The sequence below is a fragment of the Harpia harpyja genome, chromosome 1 (genome assembly GCF_026419915.1).
Source record: "Harpia harpyja isolate bHarHar1 chromosome 1, bHarHar1 primary haplotype, whole genome shotgun sequence".
NCBI lineage: Eukaryota > Metazoa > Chordata > Aves > Accipitriformes > Accipitridae > Harpia > Harpia harpyja.
In genome coordinates, this window is record NC_068940.1 from 10,435,825 (window position 1) to 10,451,243 (window position 15,419).

General features: G+C 45.4%; 1 protein-coding gene across 1 annotated transcript; it reads left to right on the top strand.

The window, feature by feature from the left end:
- Positions 1-3,157: 3,157 nt before the first annotated feature.
- On the top strand, positions 3,158-7,994 carry GCM2 (glial cells missing transcription factor 2). Its single transcript, XM_052782993.1, has 5 exons — positions 3,158-3,199; positions 4,509-4,761; positions 5,166-5,278; positions 6,758-6,883; positions 7,113-7,994. Exons 1-5 carry the CDS (start codon positions 3,158-3,160, stop codon positions 7,992-7,994), a joined length of 1,416 nt encoding a protein of 471 aa, XP_052638953.1.
- The last annotated feature ends 7,425 nt before the right edge of the window (positions 7,995-15,419 follow it).

Genomic DNA, 15,419 nt, shown 5'->3' on the forward strand with positions numbered 1-15,419 from the left:
ATGGCTAACTAGAACTCTACACTTCCCTGGAGGTACAGAGCTCAGACTGGTGAAACTTTATTAATGATATCTCCACACAGGAATTTTGAGCAACAGTATCCCCGAAAAACATAATTACAAGGCAAGATTACAACATTTTGGACCAAGGATGCCTTGGTACAACTCTGCTAACAGTGAGCAAGTGTTAACTGTTCCTCCTAGCTATGCTAGGTCCAGGTATTACTCATCTTCAGCACAAGTGCATTTCTGCTACTGCAAGTATTACCAGCTGAAATCAGTACTGTGCCAGAAGATAAAATGCAATTGCAGATTAAATGCAGCTGGTTTACTATGTATTTAGAAAGGGACCACCATAAAGAGTATTATCAGGTTTTAAAATTATAAAAGCACAAACTGCTCATCAATTCTATTACTAAAACTGTATTTTGCTGGAGCATTTAGAAATTCTGTATCATTTCACAAATGGGACCCATCAAAACTCATCCTCTCCTTCCATTGCCAGCTTTAATAAAAAACCCACAAACCCATTAAGTCAGGTAATAAGTAAAGCCGTGATGTTAGCTGCTGTACTGAAAGTAAAGCAATGAAATTAAGCATTTTTCCCACTCAGCTCATGCAATAAGTTAAAAAAATATTTTGTTTCTGCATGGCCAACAAGCAATCCTCTAGTTTTCACTTTCTTGGAGTTCTTTTCCCGCTCCAAGCAACCTTAAGTCACATTAGTAACTTGTATACAGTGTTATACTCATCTTTGCTACCAGTCCTTGCTCAATAAACAAATTCGTCCCTTCTTGGAGATCACTTTTAAAGTAGAGTTGAATACATTTCAGCAGCAGCGAAACGTTCTGGAATTCATTCTTGTCCAGCTCCTACAGAAACACAGAGCACTGTGCTTCATTAGTCTGATAACCATAGTGCTGGGCATTGAGATGGTTAAGATTATTTATGGTACTCGCCTTTCTCAGTGCTTTGTCTAGCTGGTTGAAGAGAGACTCGCTGTATTTCTGGGGAGGCTCTACTTCTCTCTCTTCAAGCAGTTCACTTATTTTCTCAAACCCCTTCCCTTTAAAAGCATCAATGAGAAGCGATTCCAGCTGCAGAGGGAGGGGAAGCAAACAACTAGCAAGTAAAATAAGGGGGCATTTAGATAGTTGCAGCACTGATTATGAGAAAATACTTGCAATGCTATTTTAAAAGTTGTAGGTTTTTTGTTTATTGGTTTTTACTTCATTTGTTTCTTTGCTTTCATTTTACTGTTACATCTGAAAGTGAAGCATCAGTCTTAATCTCCAAAAGAGGCAGGACCTTTGAAATCAAGTAATCTTAAGGGATACTGAACAAGGAAATAAGCAACTCCTTTAGTCCACTCAGTTTGTAATTCTTACCATGTCCAGCAACTATTACAATCGTTCCTTCCCACTTACTAAAGAAAAGATTAAGGGGTCTGCTGCACTTCCCACATTACATTACATTACTAAAAATTCTAGGTCATGCCCTATCCTTTTAAGAATACACCTTTCAATATATACACAATTATTTGTAAGATAAAGCAAAGGATGCATTTAGAAGATATTTACATAGTCTTCTGCCCTGGCTGCCGTGTTGCCGTTCACCTCTCTATTCCGTTCTTTGCTTTTTTCTTCCTTTAAAAAGAAAAGGGAAAGACAGCCGCTCTTTTCTGCCCCAAAGCTGAAGACCAGTCGGTTTACCCACCCTCTCTCTCCCAAAAAGCTAATTTTTCCCTCCTTATTTCCTAAGAAGAGTTCTAAAGCCACCCCACGCTTCCAGCCCAAAGGTTTATGGAAGCCGTAGGGGAGCCCCGCGGGGGTTCACACTGTGCGTGGGTCCCCCCCGCAGGGAGCGACGCTTACCTGGGCCATGGTGCGGGAGCGGCAGGGGGGGCTCTGGCGGCCCTGGGGTGGTGGGAGAAAGTGCTGGGGCTGCTTCACCCCCTCCCCACGACCCTCGCACGACCGTGACCGGCTGCTGCTGGATACACCCGCGCTTGGGGTGAAGGGGAGACACTCGCCAGCGTTTCCCACAGCTCTGAGGGCTCCCCCTTCCTCAGCAAACCTAACTCTGCCCCCAGCCCTTAGAGGAGAGAAAGGGAAAAAAAAAAAAAGAGTTAGGGAAGGAAGGCAGGTTCTGCACCCGCACTAAAAAGCCGCACCTGTGGGGTGGCTCGGAGGGGACCCCCCCCAGCACCCAGGTGATGGCGTTTGACACCCCGTCGGAGCGGAGGGGTGGAAAAGTTGGAGCCCAACAGGTGGGGGGGGGTCACGGCCACGGCTGGCAGTTTTTTGCTACAGGTTGTGGTTTTTTATTTTGCATGACCGAGGGTAAAGTTCAGCAAATTTTTAGAGGGCACCAGAGGAGATGGAAACGAATGGGAAAATTCTTCAGAACAGGTGGGATCACTTAAAGGATTATAGCAGCACTAGGTGTTCAACGGGTTTGTATCTATAATATTATGTATGCTTTAATTTTTTTTGTTCTGCTTCTTAGAGCTAAAAGCAAACTCCCTCCCTCCAAAAGAAAAAAAAAAATCGGTTCTCCCTTCCTAAAAGAAGGTAACAAAACATGCTACCTGTAACTTTCTAGTAAGATAAAATATGCTGATCAATAAGACGCCACTGACTCTAGCCTTGTGTTTTAAACCTTGTGTCATGGAGCACAGTACGAAGGGAGAAGGTGCCTTAAAGCGTTATTAACGCTTAATTGGTTTACATCTAAATCTAAAGAGCAGGTGTGCGCGTGCATTTAAGGACGAGCAGGTTACTTGCACGGTACCCCTGACTCCCTCCGGGGGGGTTTCAAGCCACAGGCAGCTCCGACCCCCGCTCGAAATCAAACGTGAGGGGCAGCCCGGGCGGGCAGAGGTGCATACCCCCCCCCCCCCGCACCCGCGGGCAGGAGAGGCAGAGCCCTGCCAGACCCTCCTCAAATTTGTAGAGGTCACGGTCCCCAGTGCTGGGGGGGATTGGAGCAAGACACACACACTCCCCCCCCGCCATCTCCAGGTAACCGCAGCGGAGCCCGCTCGGGGGCCGGCGCTGCTGCCCCGCCTGCGGGGCCGGCTGGGAGCCCCCCCCCCCGCCCCGGGGACGTCCCCACCGCTTAAAGCAGCGGGAGTCGTGGCCCGCCGCTGCCCCCCGGCATGAAGCTCACCTGGGACATCAACGACCCCAAGCTGCCGCAGGTACCGGGGCGGGGGGGGGGGGGGCGGTAGAAAAATCCCCGGCCGGCTATAATGCGGGGCCAGGCAGCTGGGGTACCAGGGGAAAAAACCTTCCCTCTGAGCAAAACTTTGTTTTGTGGCCGGTTTCCTCCTCCTGCAGCTTACCAAATATAATTTCATGGGTTATGAGGGGCTGCAGTAGTCCTTGTAAAGCTTATAATAAAAATATGGATTTAATACACAACTTTGGGCCAGGTGTGTATGCTTTCCTAAACCAATCTTTAACTCCAGTGTTTGGCTAGTTTCCTTCTCCCTCGTTCCCCATTTAAAGAAATGTTGAAGAGAAGCTTGGATTAACTATTTTCTGCTAATACAATTTGAGCTATCTAAAAATTTCATTGGTTTGTTGATGTGACATTTTTTTGTCAATGCACATTCCACTTTTTTCTAGTTGTGAGCTCTGAATGCATTTTTAATTCACATCTTTTTTTACCTTAGAGTTTATTTAATTTTACAGACCCCATGCAATTACAGAATAGCTTAATGCTGTAAATGCCGGTAGTTTACCTGCATTCACTGGGATTGCTCACTTGTGGTACATATATATGTTAAATGAGTGTTACAGGAACTCTTTACTTGCACTGTAAATACTTGGAGTTTAAAATCTTGGTCATTCTTTCTTTGTTCTGGTAACTATATTTTGGTAAGGAACTCCAGAAAGCCAGTGAAACGCAAATTGAAATGTTCTTTTTTTGAACCACTGTGCATATGTTGGAAGTATATTTGCAATTGCAATTTTTTTTATTTCATTTTTTTGGCAGAAGCCTTATTCAACTCTTATTAGATGACCTTTAAGAAACTATTCCTTAGCTAAAACTTCTAGTTTCCATCCTGCAGGTGTATGGTCCCACAAGGAGGAGAACTTAATAGCACACATGAGCAGGGTAACTTCTGTCCTGTCTATGCGACTGGTAGACCAGTCAGGAAGTTCTGGTAACAAGGCTGATCTCTTACGGCTGGGTAACCTCACTGCAAAGAGGCATCTGTGACAACAGACTGTTATTACGATCATGATGCAAAAGAGGAAAGGATCCTGATTTTCCTTTGAGACATGGAAGCTCAGACTGCCTTTCCCCTTTTATAGAGCATTTCTAAATAAGCTGTTCTTTCAATATTTCTTTTTCTGCTGCTTGGGTGGGCATAGAAAAAGCCCTTTTTCCTCATGACGTATTGTGTAACAGGGCAAACCCACCAGGCTGCGATACCCTGCTAATACTCTCTTGCTCTTCCTTGCTGCCTTGCCCTCCCACCCCCTCCTGCCCTGCTGCAGGAGCCCAAGCACTTCGATGCCTTCCAGGAATGGCCCGACGGCTACGTGCGGCTCATCTACTCCAGCGAGGAGAAGAACGCACAGAGACACCTCAGCGGCTGGGCCATGCGCAACACCAACAACCACAACTGCCAGATCCTCAAGAAGTCCTGCCTGGGGGTGGTGGTGTGTGCCAGGAGCTGCGCTCTGCCCGACGGAGCCAGGCTGCAGCTTCGCCCCGCCATATGCGACAAGGCTCGGCAGAAGCAACAAAGTGAGGGGTGCTCGGGGAGAGTCGGGATGCCCGAGGGACCCCGTTTCTTTCAGCTGGGCTTGATTTCTGAACTGGGATCGCCCTTGCTTGCGTGCAGACTAAGGCATAATTGCAAAGGCTGCGATGAATACATTTATTCCCAAGTTTCATCAATGTCTGTCTGTAAATACCTAAGGGGAAAAGTATCTAAAATCCTTTAACTCATTAGCATTTATATCAGGTATGCTGCTCTAGTTCATACTGTTCAGTTATGCTTGGCAGTCGATGTTGTGTTTCCTTGAACATCATATTTTAATCTGAATTTCAGCGAAGGCTGATCATATTGCTCTCGCTCTGTTTTACTCTCAGACAACATCCTTGCCTTTAACTAGTGTCTTCAGTAGTTTCTTTATCTCTATTCGCAGAGAAAGCCTGCCCAAACTGTAACTCAGCCCTTGAGCTGATTCCTTGCCGAGGACACAGTGGCTATCCAGTCACTAACTTCTGGAGGCTTGATGGCAAAGCAATATTTTTCCAGGTAAAAAAGCATGCATACATATGTGCACACACAAATATGAGTTATGTCTATATAGAGAGAGGTAGTTCTCTGTATCTTCCCCCCGCCTTTTTCTTTTTGTCACACTGAGCATGGTGAGCATGGTGGAGTTCTGGTCCATGACTGAACTCCTCTGTAGTACCAACATGGCAAGTACAAATAATAACATTTGGCTGTCTTTTTAAACACAGTACTTGAGAGTTAACTATATTCAGTTTTAACTGTAACATCATTATTGATGTAAAATTGTCCTGTTTACAGTACACAAATATGAACAAAAACATTGTCCTGTGCCCTGGTGTGTCTGACAACTGAATCTCACTGGGGACCTAGTATTTATTTCCTATTAAAATAAATGGGGAAAGAAAATCCTTACTTAAATTGCACAAGTTGAAATGTGAAAATTCTATTTCATCTGAAAATAATCTTTGAATTTTAAGAGGATTTAAAAACGTGCCAGAAAAAAAAAGGAAATTCAGAAAGCTAAAATCTGAAATTTCATAATGTTCTTTTTTAGCAACATTAGGACAAGAATTTCACAAAAAGCTTCTGTTCTATGAGACTATATTCTTTGCTGCTGGATGATTTTTTTTTTTTTTTCCCCTGACCCACACTGCAGTGAATTCTGTTCTCCAGTCAGTAAATGGAAGCAAACTGGCCACATTCCCAAATTCTCACCTGCATTATTATAATTATTATTAAGATATTATCTTACAGACGTGAAAACTGAAGATCTTTACCATCAAAATAGTTGATAAATCCTCGCTTAGAAGTTAATTTCTACTTGAGAAATGGCAGCATTTTAAAAGCAATTTTAAGTTTCCTACTTCACATTAGGGACTATATGTAGGTCCATTCAGGGGAATGTAACAGGTAAGGACATGTAGAATATATTGTTTCATCACATATCAGTATAGCTTTGGATACATAGATCTGCATATCCACAGATGTTTCAATAGCAGAGCATCTTTGGATGGCTTTCTGGGATATACTTTTCAGTCCCATTCAAGAAGTTTGTTTTTAGCATAGCGAGTATTTGTCATCTGGTGGTGTGAAACCTCTTTAAAGACTATTTATACTGTTGTAGCGGTGGCTGTTATAAAACAGAACTGAGATCCTGGATTGCAGAAAACCAACCAAACTAAATACATAATCTTTTTTTTTTTTTCCTTGGCTTTAATTAGCTACTCCTGAATGTCACAAACATAGGTAACACCTTTGCTCCTTCATCAGCTCTGCAGTCCTCACTGACTTCTCCCTCACTTTTTCATTCCTACCTACCTGCAAATAATGATTTATTATTTTTACATTTAATCCCTCCTTGTTGTTTAGTTTCTCCTCCCCGTTCTCCTGTGCCAAACCACAGATGGTGCTGTGGCGACCTCTCATTCTACTTATTGCATTTTCTCTTCTCTTAACCCCTTCCAGTTCACATCTAATTCTTTGTTAATTCTAATTTAGGCTAAAGGAGTCCATGACCACCCCAGGCCAGAGAGTAAATTGGAGGCAGAGGCAAGACGAAGTGCAATTAAGAAGCAAATGTCCTCTTTTCACCATTCCCAGAAAAAGAGACCTCTAAACTCAGAGGTAAGTCAAAGTCATTAGTCAATTAAAAAGGTGTCACAAGTAAAGGTTTTAGACAATTTAAAAGGTGTCATAAGCAAGTATTGGGGATCCCGGGGCAAAACAAAGCTTTACACCACACTACATCTGTTCATTTGGGGCTGAAATGAGCAATAGCACAAGTGTTGAGACATATATGTGTGTGTGGGTGGTATGGATTCCCAAATCTCAAAGATCTACTTGTTCTTGTCAGGCAGGAAGGTACCACGACAGCGGCGGTTATACCGATAACCTACAGAATCTGCCGTGCATGGATGGCCCAGAAAGGGTCAGTAGCATCACAGACACCAATTTTTCAATTCCAGCCCAGTCTTACCCTTTGCTGCAAAATGCTGACTTCTACAAAACGTCTTATGACTCAGCCAGCTTCCAAGAGGACCAGCTATCACCCTACCCAAAGTGCCCCAATTCAAGGATCTATGTGCCCAGGCCACGCAGCTACGAGTTTGGAGTTCCTACCTTTATAAGCCCTAGCCCTTACCCAACGTTTTACAAAGATGTGACGAATCCTGCCATCGACGCAGACCCCCTCAGTTTGAACGGATCTCACTACAATGCTGTGACCGTCCACGATAAGAGCTTTGATAATGCTGGCAGACATTATGGGCTGAAACCAGCTTGGGGGAAAACTGGCAGTGGAGACTGGAGCGACTATGGACAGATGCAAACAAGCTCTACCCACCCTTATTACAGTGGGGACTACCCCTGCAGGTACGGTCCCAGCCCCTCTCCCATAGCCCCGCCGTTGCAAACGGTCATCACAACCACCACCAAGGTGTCCTACCAGGCCTACAAGCCATCCGCGCTGAAATACAGCGACAACCTCTGTGATATGAAAAATCTTCAGAGCTATACCCAGATGGCAGAAAATGTCTCGGGTGCAATCTATTCAGGGATGAAGATTCAGGAAGACTTTGGGATGATAAAGTCAGCGTTGCTCTACCAGCATGACCCAGTCACCACAAAGTCCAAACCAGCTGAGAGCGTGGAGACCTATCGGTATGGGCCACCGCTGGGGAACAACTATCCTGAGCACGAAGGCCAGACCTTAAGGTTTGAGAGTGCTGAATATTGACTAAATGTTGCCTAAATGGCAAATACATGCAAATGAGAAAATACATTCCTGTGCTGACTGTGCGCATGCTAAGCCCGGTGGTTTGGGATTTGAGGAGACGTGAGGAAGCAGTACGTTATGATAGCTTATCCCCCAAAAGTGCTTTTCTGGAGCTATGCTGGATGATGTATATTTTGCAGATGATTTCAAGCCAGCCCCACCTAATCTCTAAAATGGCATGAGGAGCTGAGCCCCAAACACACCTGGGAGAAGGCAAGGTGGAGACACAGCACCTCTGGAAGTCAACAGCCTCCTCTGATGGCAGGTGTGATCTGCTTATAGCCACAACTCCTGCCAGATGCCTCAAGCTTTGAGAGAAAACACTCCATCTGTAAGAAAGAAAATGCTTACCAGGTAATAGAAAAAAAAGATGAAGGAAGGCAGCTATAGATTATAGTCAACTGAACAAATGACAGAAAATGGAAGAAATAAAAGAAATGAAAACAAGACAATTTGCAGAATAATTCGCCTGAATGGTCCATTCACCTGCCACAACCCATTTGATGAATGGAAAGACCAGCTAGGCTTCTCTAAAATGAGAAATGAAAAACCTACATGCCGACTTCATGTTGCTTTTTGATCCCCTGCATCAAGAGTAGAGACTGTCCAGCCTTTTTATGCAAAAAGGAAAGCCCAGGCATAGCCCCACTGCCACTGAGAACCGACCCCCTGCAACACTCGACCTGGAGGCAAGAAGGGTAAGGTGACCCCCACCAAGCATGCCTGGCATCGTGTGGGTGTCAGGGTTACGTATATGGTCCTGGAAACAATTTGCAGTGAAACTGCTTGTTGTCTGAAAGGGTCTGGCACGCTGGTCAGACCAATACTGCACAGGTATCGCTGCAGAAATGCACTTTACCCACAAATACAACTCGATCCTGTCTAAAAATGGAACATCCTAGCTGCCTAGCAGTACGGGTCAGTGTTGAATGCACCTTCCCTGGTTGCCTTTCTGCACTGCATCTCCATTAGATCTTTTTCCTTCCTCCAAGGGACTTCTAGTCATTTTTCTCTCTGCTATCGTAACTCTCCATGACAGCATTGTTCTCCTGGAAATGAAGCAACCAACAAACTGAGAGGTCAGAAAACAAAATCTCCAGACACACTTAGCTAAACAAAGAAAACATAGGGACTTGCATCCCCAGATTCTTAGGTAATTGAACTCATCCTCCATTAGGCCAGGAAGAAGAAGAAACAGAGGGGTACTGCTGGCTTAAAACTTAGGTATTTTGAAAGCTGCCTAGTACTTGGGAATGGAACCTGTACCCAAACCATGTGTCCTGAGCAATGGAGCTTTATAGGCACAGGGGATTGGTCAGGGTTACAAAATTTCTTCTTTTTATTAAGTTACCATGTATCTTTAACTTTTTGGACACTTTTTTAAAAAAAATCTGGTTTATGTTTATTTTTGCTATGTTTTGAGTAATGGTATGCTACTGTACCCTTTCAATAAACATGAAATCATGATTGAAAACGAACTACCATGTAAACTAATGTGAGCAGCAGGCTAGTTGGCTTCAACACACAGAACCTTGTTACGGTATCATCAAACCAGTAAACAAATCTTACTTGCAAAGCACAGTGTACAAATACCTGAGTTTTTAAAATCATTATTTCTGCTGTAGTTTATTTTCTTTCTTTTTGTATTTTTATCAAAACAATGCATGCAGTCTGATATGTGAAATTGAGCCCCACAGGAATTTAGCTAATAGCATCCTGTTTCAGCACTGGATTGTTCAGCATTTTAAAAATTCAAGCCATGTGAAGCTGGAATTTACAAAAAGACTAAATGAATTTATCTGCAGCATGTTTACCTTGTCTTTTAGGCTATTTGCTGTATACCTCATTTGGCTTTTATTAAACTCTTATGGCAATTTGTCTACCAGGTGTTCTAAATTACTGACAAGAACATTCAGGTGAGCAGCCTCAGTTTGATAATTAGTGCATATAGTAAACAAAAAAAAAAAAAGAAAAAAGTTACCACTCAGACTGATGCAAAGCTTTAGAGTTTAGGAATATATAACACTATGCCCTGAGATTTCTCATCTGTACTCCAAATCATATTGAGGCATTTGGTGTGTAGAATAAAAATTAAGATTTACAGCCTTCTAAGCTTAAAAGAAAAAGAAACATGTTGGAGGGGAATAAGGCCAAACAAAATGACTAAAAAGTCTGGAATGATTCAGAGCAGACACAAAAGTCAAAATTTTAAAGCTGTAAATTGCTCCAATTTATATTAACTTTAGAGGAGTTAGACAACCACAACTCAAGCTTCAAGTGTATTAAAACATTCAGACAAGCTGTGGGGGTTTTGTGCTGTTAATATTGCTGGTATGAAACTTGTCATTGTAGCTGTATGCTTAAATTGTTATGCTATGCTCTTAAACATAGCTGTTTAAGGAGAACTTCGTACATCAATTAAAATGCAGCCAATTGTGTTAAGATGCTACTTTTTGGGTGTGGACTTATTCCTAATAAACTTGACAACTGTTTAAGCGCAGTAAAAAGCTACAGTAGCTATTACCTCACCGCATCATCTGTAACACTAGAACAAATAAAACCACTCCAAATGTTATTGCAGTCTTTCTTCACTTTGCTCCTTTTCACGCATGAGTGTCTGAGACAAGGTATCTGTGCATTACCTTTTTCAGATGAAAGATCAGATGGATAAAGTCTAGTGTTGTACATAATTTTCTCTCCAGAATATATAAATGTAAAGGCAATGTGAACTTCTGTAACAAAAAAGCTGAAATTGAAAGCCTCCTTGTTGGTTTCTATAGCTGCAGAATTGACTTTAAAAGCATGTTTCTCAAGTAAAGCAGCCTCCTGAAGAAAGATGTGCTCCCTTCAGTCCCTGAATAAGCATCTTCTCTTCCATTAACCATCCCCTTCAAGCGTGGTTTCTGGTCCTGCCTTGAGCACATGAGAGGACCCCCTTGCCAGCTCTCATCCTGTACTGTGGCACACATCTTCATCTAAAAAATTCCAGTTGTTATAGCCAACTCACAGAGGGAGGGGGGGAAAAGGCACTTTCAAACCTTGGCCACCTGTGGCTCTGGCTTCACGTGGGCTACAAAGGCCCTACTGAGGTAAAGTACCATCTGTCCCCATGCAGAGGCTGCCCTTTGTACCAAAATAGCAGCCTCTTAATGGCAAAGTTTAAAAGCCCAGGTGTTGAATGGATGCCTCCCAGAGACAAAAGGCCATGTGACAATGTTTTTCAACCGCGTACCCACCGAACACAGCCATGTATCACACATCTGATGGGTGCAATTACACATGGGCATCATTTTGTGGTCCCATCTCCTCGTGCTGGGAGGACAGAGCCTGGCACGCTGTCCCGCGCTGCGGCCACGTGTGTCCACCCAGTCCTGCCAAAGAAAGATCTCCGGTGAGAGTCTGAGCAATTCGCTCAGCCCGTGCTCCTCTTCAAAAAGCAGGTTACCTCTGGGCTTTTCAAATACACTAAATGCTATAAACAAGGCATGCAGAAACTTGGCTGATTTGGGCTTCCTGAGCTTGAAGTAGTTGGTCTCCTCATTTTGGGGTACAGACTATCATCTTTAAAGACAGAGGCAAGCTTTCCTCCAGCTCTGCGGGTGGAAACCAGAGGTATTCTACAGACACTGATGATGCAACAGAACAGAATATGATTTCTGGGACTGGTTGGGGCTTTTTCCTGGGGATTTTCTGGGATTTTTTTCTGGATTTCTAGGGTTTTTCTTTGTGTCTTTTTTGGGGAAGCTATCTAGTACAACCGAGCTCCTCCCATTCACAAAAGTAGATCGTGTTTCCTGAGAGACACCATTTAGCAGGATGCACAATGCATTTCTAGAGATGCATTTAGGAAAGTTCATGTCATTCCCATACTTATCAGTAGCAATCACATGCAGATAAAAAGGGGAGAACTGGGATATTTAATGTTGGAGTAATTCCTCCCAACACACAGAGTGAGAAGTTAGTCCAGGCCTGTTAAAACCCCTCTGCCTGAGAAGTAACGAGACCGGTGTATGGTGATGTCCCATGTCTGGATAACTGCCTTCGGTGTTCTAGCTGAGTAAAGTAAATATCTGCCTGTCACTCACAAGCAAGGGGAGGGTGAACCAGTTACAGTTTATGTAGCACTACAGTTGGGATTGTGCAAAACGAAGAATGCATTTCAACAGGACACCTCTGTGGGCTCACAAGAGTCCATATGCAACACGAAGATCAGTGGGATGATACAGGTGCAAATAAGTATCGCACAGAAACATTGCTCATTTGGCTTAAACTCATTCAAACAAACAGGAACCAAATGAAGTTTACACAGCCCCTATTAGCTTCAACATGCATGCTGGCACTTGTGATGGCATTTAGGAGAAGCCAGTTTCAGGTACTTAGGCTGGCATTTGAGCAAAGCATCAACACCTTTAAGGACCACAGCCAAAGAAGGTTCTTTCAACAGAAAATTAGCAGTGGATCTGCTCATGTTGTTGTGTAAAACGAGCAGGGAAGCAGGTGCATGAGGATGTTCTTGGAGGTGCTTTCGCAAGGCTCACAAACGCGGCTGCAGTTCCTGGGTCTTTTTGTTCCAGCCTGTTGCCTTTCCTTTGGTTTCCTGGTTCATAGCAAGAGCACAGCACGGCACCTCTCTCCTGTCGTTATGACAAAATGAAGTGTTAAGTGACTGGGTTGCAGTGCTCGTCCTGCAACTCCGCACCATGTTGCAGTTTGGCTTAAACACTGGCAAGTGCTGTCTACAAGCCTTTCTGTCTTCACACGTGTGAAACGCTGGGGAGCGTTACAGAAAGTACCAACAATTGACAGACACAAGGTCCCCATAACAGAATTTAGACTTAAGAGTTGCACCTGTGCAAAACTGATACTGAAATTTAAACATCAGACCCCTTGCTTGTGCCAGATCTCTTATAAGGGACTGTAATTAGACTAGAAATGCCCCAGAAGCAACCAAGAACATTGTTCTAGGGCCTTGCCAGATAAGAGCACTAAAGCAGCTGTAGCTTCCTTCCCTTCCACGGTCTAATCTCCTTGCAGAAGGGATTACAGTTTCACAAACCAGTCTTACAGGCCACATAACACTCAGGCACGCAAGCCCGGCAAGGTCCCAGGAAGCCTCTCGTTAGCCCCACGGCCCTGCAGGGGAAGGTACCCAGGGAGTTATCTGTGGAAATTGGCTGGCAGCACCAGAGGAGGAGGAGGGAGCCCATCACTGGGAAAGAAGGGCAGCCGTGGGACAAGGCTAAGCTGAGGAGAGGGAAAGGACACGAGGGCAGGGAGGGGACATCACACTGTTTCCACTGATGGTGGAGAGGTACTTCCACGCACGTAACGTATACATGTAACAGTAGCGTTCAAACACATCCTTACAGCTGAATGCATGGTTCAGTGCTTTGCTATGTATGATCAACTCCTCTTGAATCGCTGCCTGAATTCTGCCCTTGTGGATGATGGTACCTTCTCCCTTCTCACGTCCAAGTCTCACCTTTGAACTTCCATTTTACCCGGGAGGCACCTCTGATGTTTTATTTCAATAAAGGAAATGGGCATATTCTGTTTCAGAAAATATAATGTTCTTTTCTTGTGCTTTCATTTCAGCAAACTCTGTGTGAGTGGTCAAATCCTTTGGATTCCAGAAAACCGATTCCCATAGCCCCACGTTCCACCCAGTTGACTTGAGGTAGAACCAATTAATCTGTCAACAGTGCTTAAACCATCACAAAGTTACCACACCAGTTAATGAGGATGGGAGCTGGGGGCAGGGGGGGAAAGGTGTAATTAAGACAGCTTCCCATTTTTGCTCAGCAAGCCTGAGCTGCCAGCTTGGTGAAGCAGATATGAATCTGAATTTCTAAAACAATTTCCTGCCTTTCCCTCCATGGTGCCACTAGTAGTTACCGTGCTGAAAAGATCTCCTTTTCTTGCCTGTTGCTCTCAAAAACGTTAAAAAATAGGAAGTTCAAACTAATGTTGGGAATTGAAGGTTAAAGTGAGACTTCACTGCCAAAACTACTGACTCAGACACTAAATATGCAATTTTTATTAACCATGCCTCCTGTACACACTGGAGAAATGTGGGCTACAAAGGACTGAGAAGAAACTTCACGACTATTTTTATAATAGAAACACATATATTTTAGAGTACATATAGCATTCAAAGTTTCCCCCCTGCATCAGTATTAGCAATGTGCATTTTAATAAATTGCTTACAATAAATGATTAAACAAAAAACCAACCAAACCGTCAGGGAAAAAATAACTTCGGACTTCGTTACAGCTATGAATATTACAGATAGGGATTTCTGTACAAATCCTGAGTACGCGGTGGCTCAGCTGGTGGCTTTACTTACTACATAATTACCGTTACCATTAACAGTGACAGTTATGATCGAGGTGATGATCTCGTGTTATCATGGTGCCACCTTCAGGAAACAGGTGTCGTGGCTCCCGCCGTCAGGCGCAGCTCCTCTTGCACACCCCGCGCTTTCCCACGCAGTTTTGGCTTGTCATCGCTTTCCCACGCAGTTGTGGCTTGTCACCGCTTTCCCACGCAGTTTTGGCTTGGCACCGCTTCCCCTGCCAGCCAGCCAGTCAGTCACCGCCTTCCACCTCCTCTGCTGCGCGGCTCTTGGGACCCCCCCCCGAACCGCTCCCGCCCCCCCAGAGCCTTCCGTGTCCCCCACCCACGCACCCCCCGCTCCCACGCACCCCCCCGCTGCGCTCCCCTCCCGCGCCACGTGACCACGGCAGGAGGGGCGGGGCCAGCGGCAGGCCCCTCCCGCCCCCTTCGGCCCCGCCGCCGTCGCCCCGGCGACGAGGCAGAGCGGCCCGCCGGCGGTCGGGCGGGCGGGCCGGGGTCTCGGCCGCCCGGCTGTGCAGCGCCGCAGTGAGTGGGCGGCCGCGCTCGGGGGGTCGGCGGCGGGGAAGCGGTTGGGTCTCCAGAGGGGGCGGCGGGCGTCCGTGTTGCCCGGAGCCGGGCGGTTTGGGGCGGCCCCGGGGTGCCAACGGGCTGAAGGAGCGGCCGGTGTAGGCTGGGGCGGGAGCAGCCCGGGGTCCGTCGTCCGTCCCTGAAGAGGACGGCTTCTGCCAGCCGCCAGCCGGTCACTAGTGGCCTATCCCCCGCGTGTGTAAGGAGCTAGCCCGCTCTGTAGTGCTGGGCGCGGGAGCGAAAGGAGGCTCCGTTCGGATCGGTGGAGCCTGGGATCCTGCCTGCTGTGGCTTCAGCAGGGCAGGTCCGGGCCTGGGCAGCCTGAAATGCTCAGGGTTAATGAGCGGAGGTGAATTTTTATTTATGAGAGCCAGGGTGAAACTGCCAGGCCAGGCGGTCTTGAGTTTCGTAGCCTGAGTGAGAGGAGAGTTGCCCTCCCCTTTCCGCCGTGAGCGTATCTGA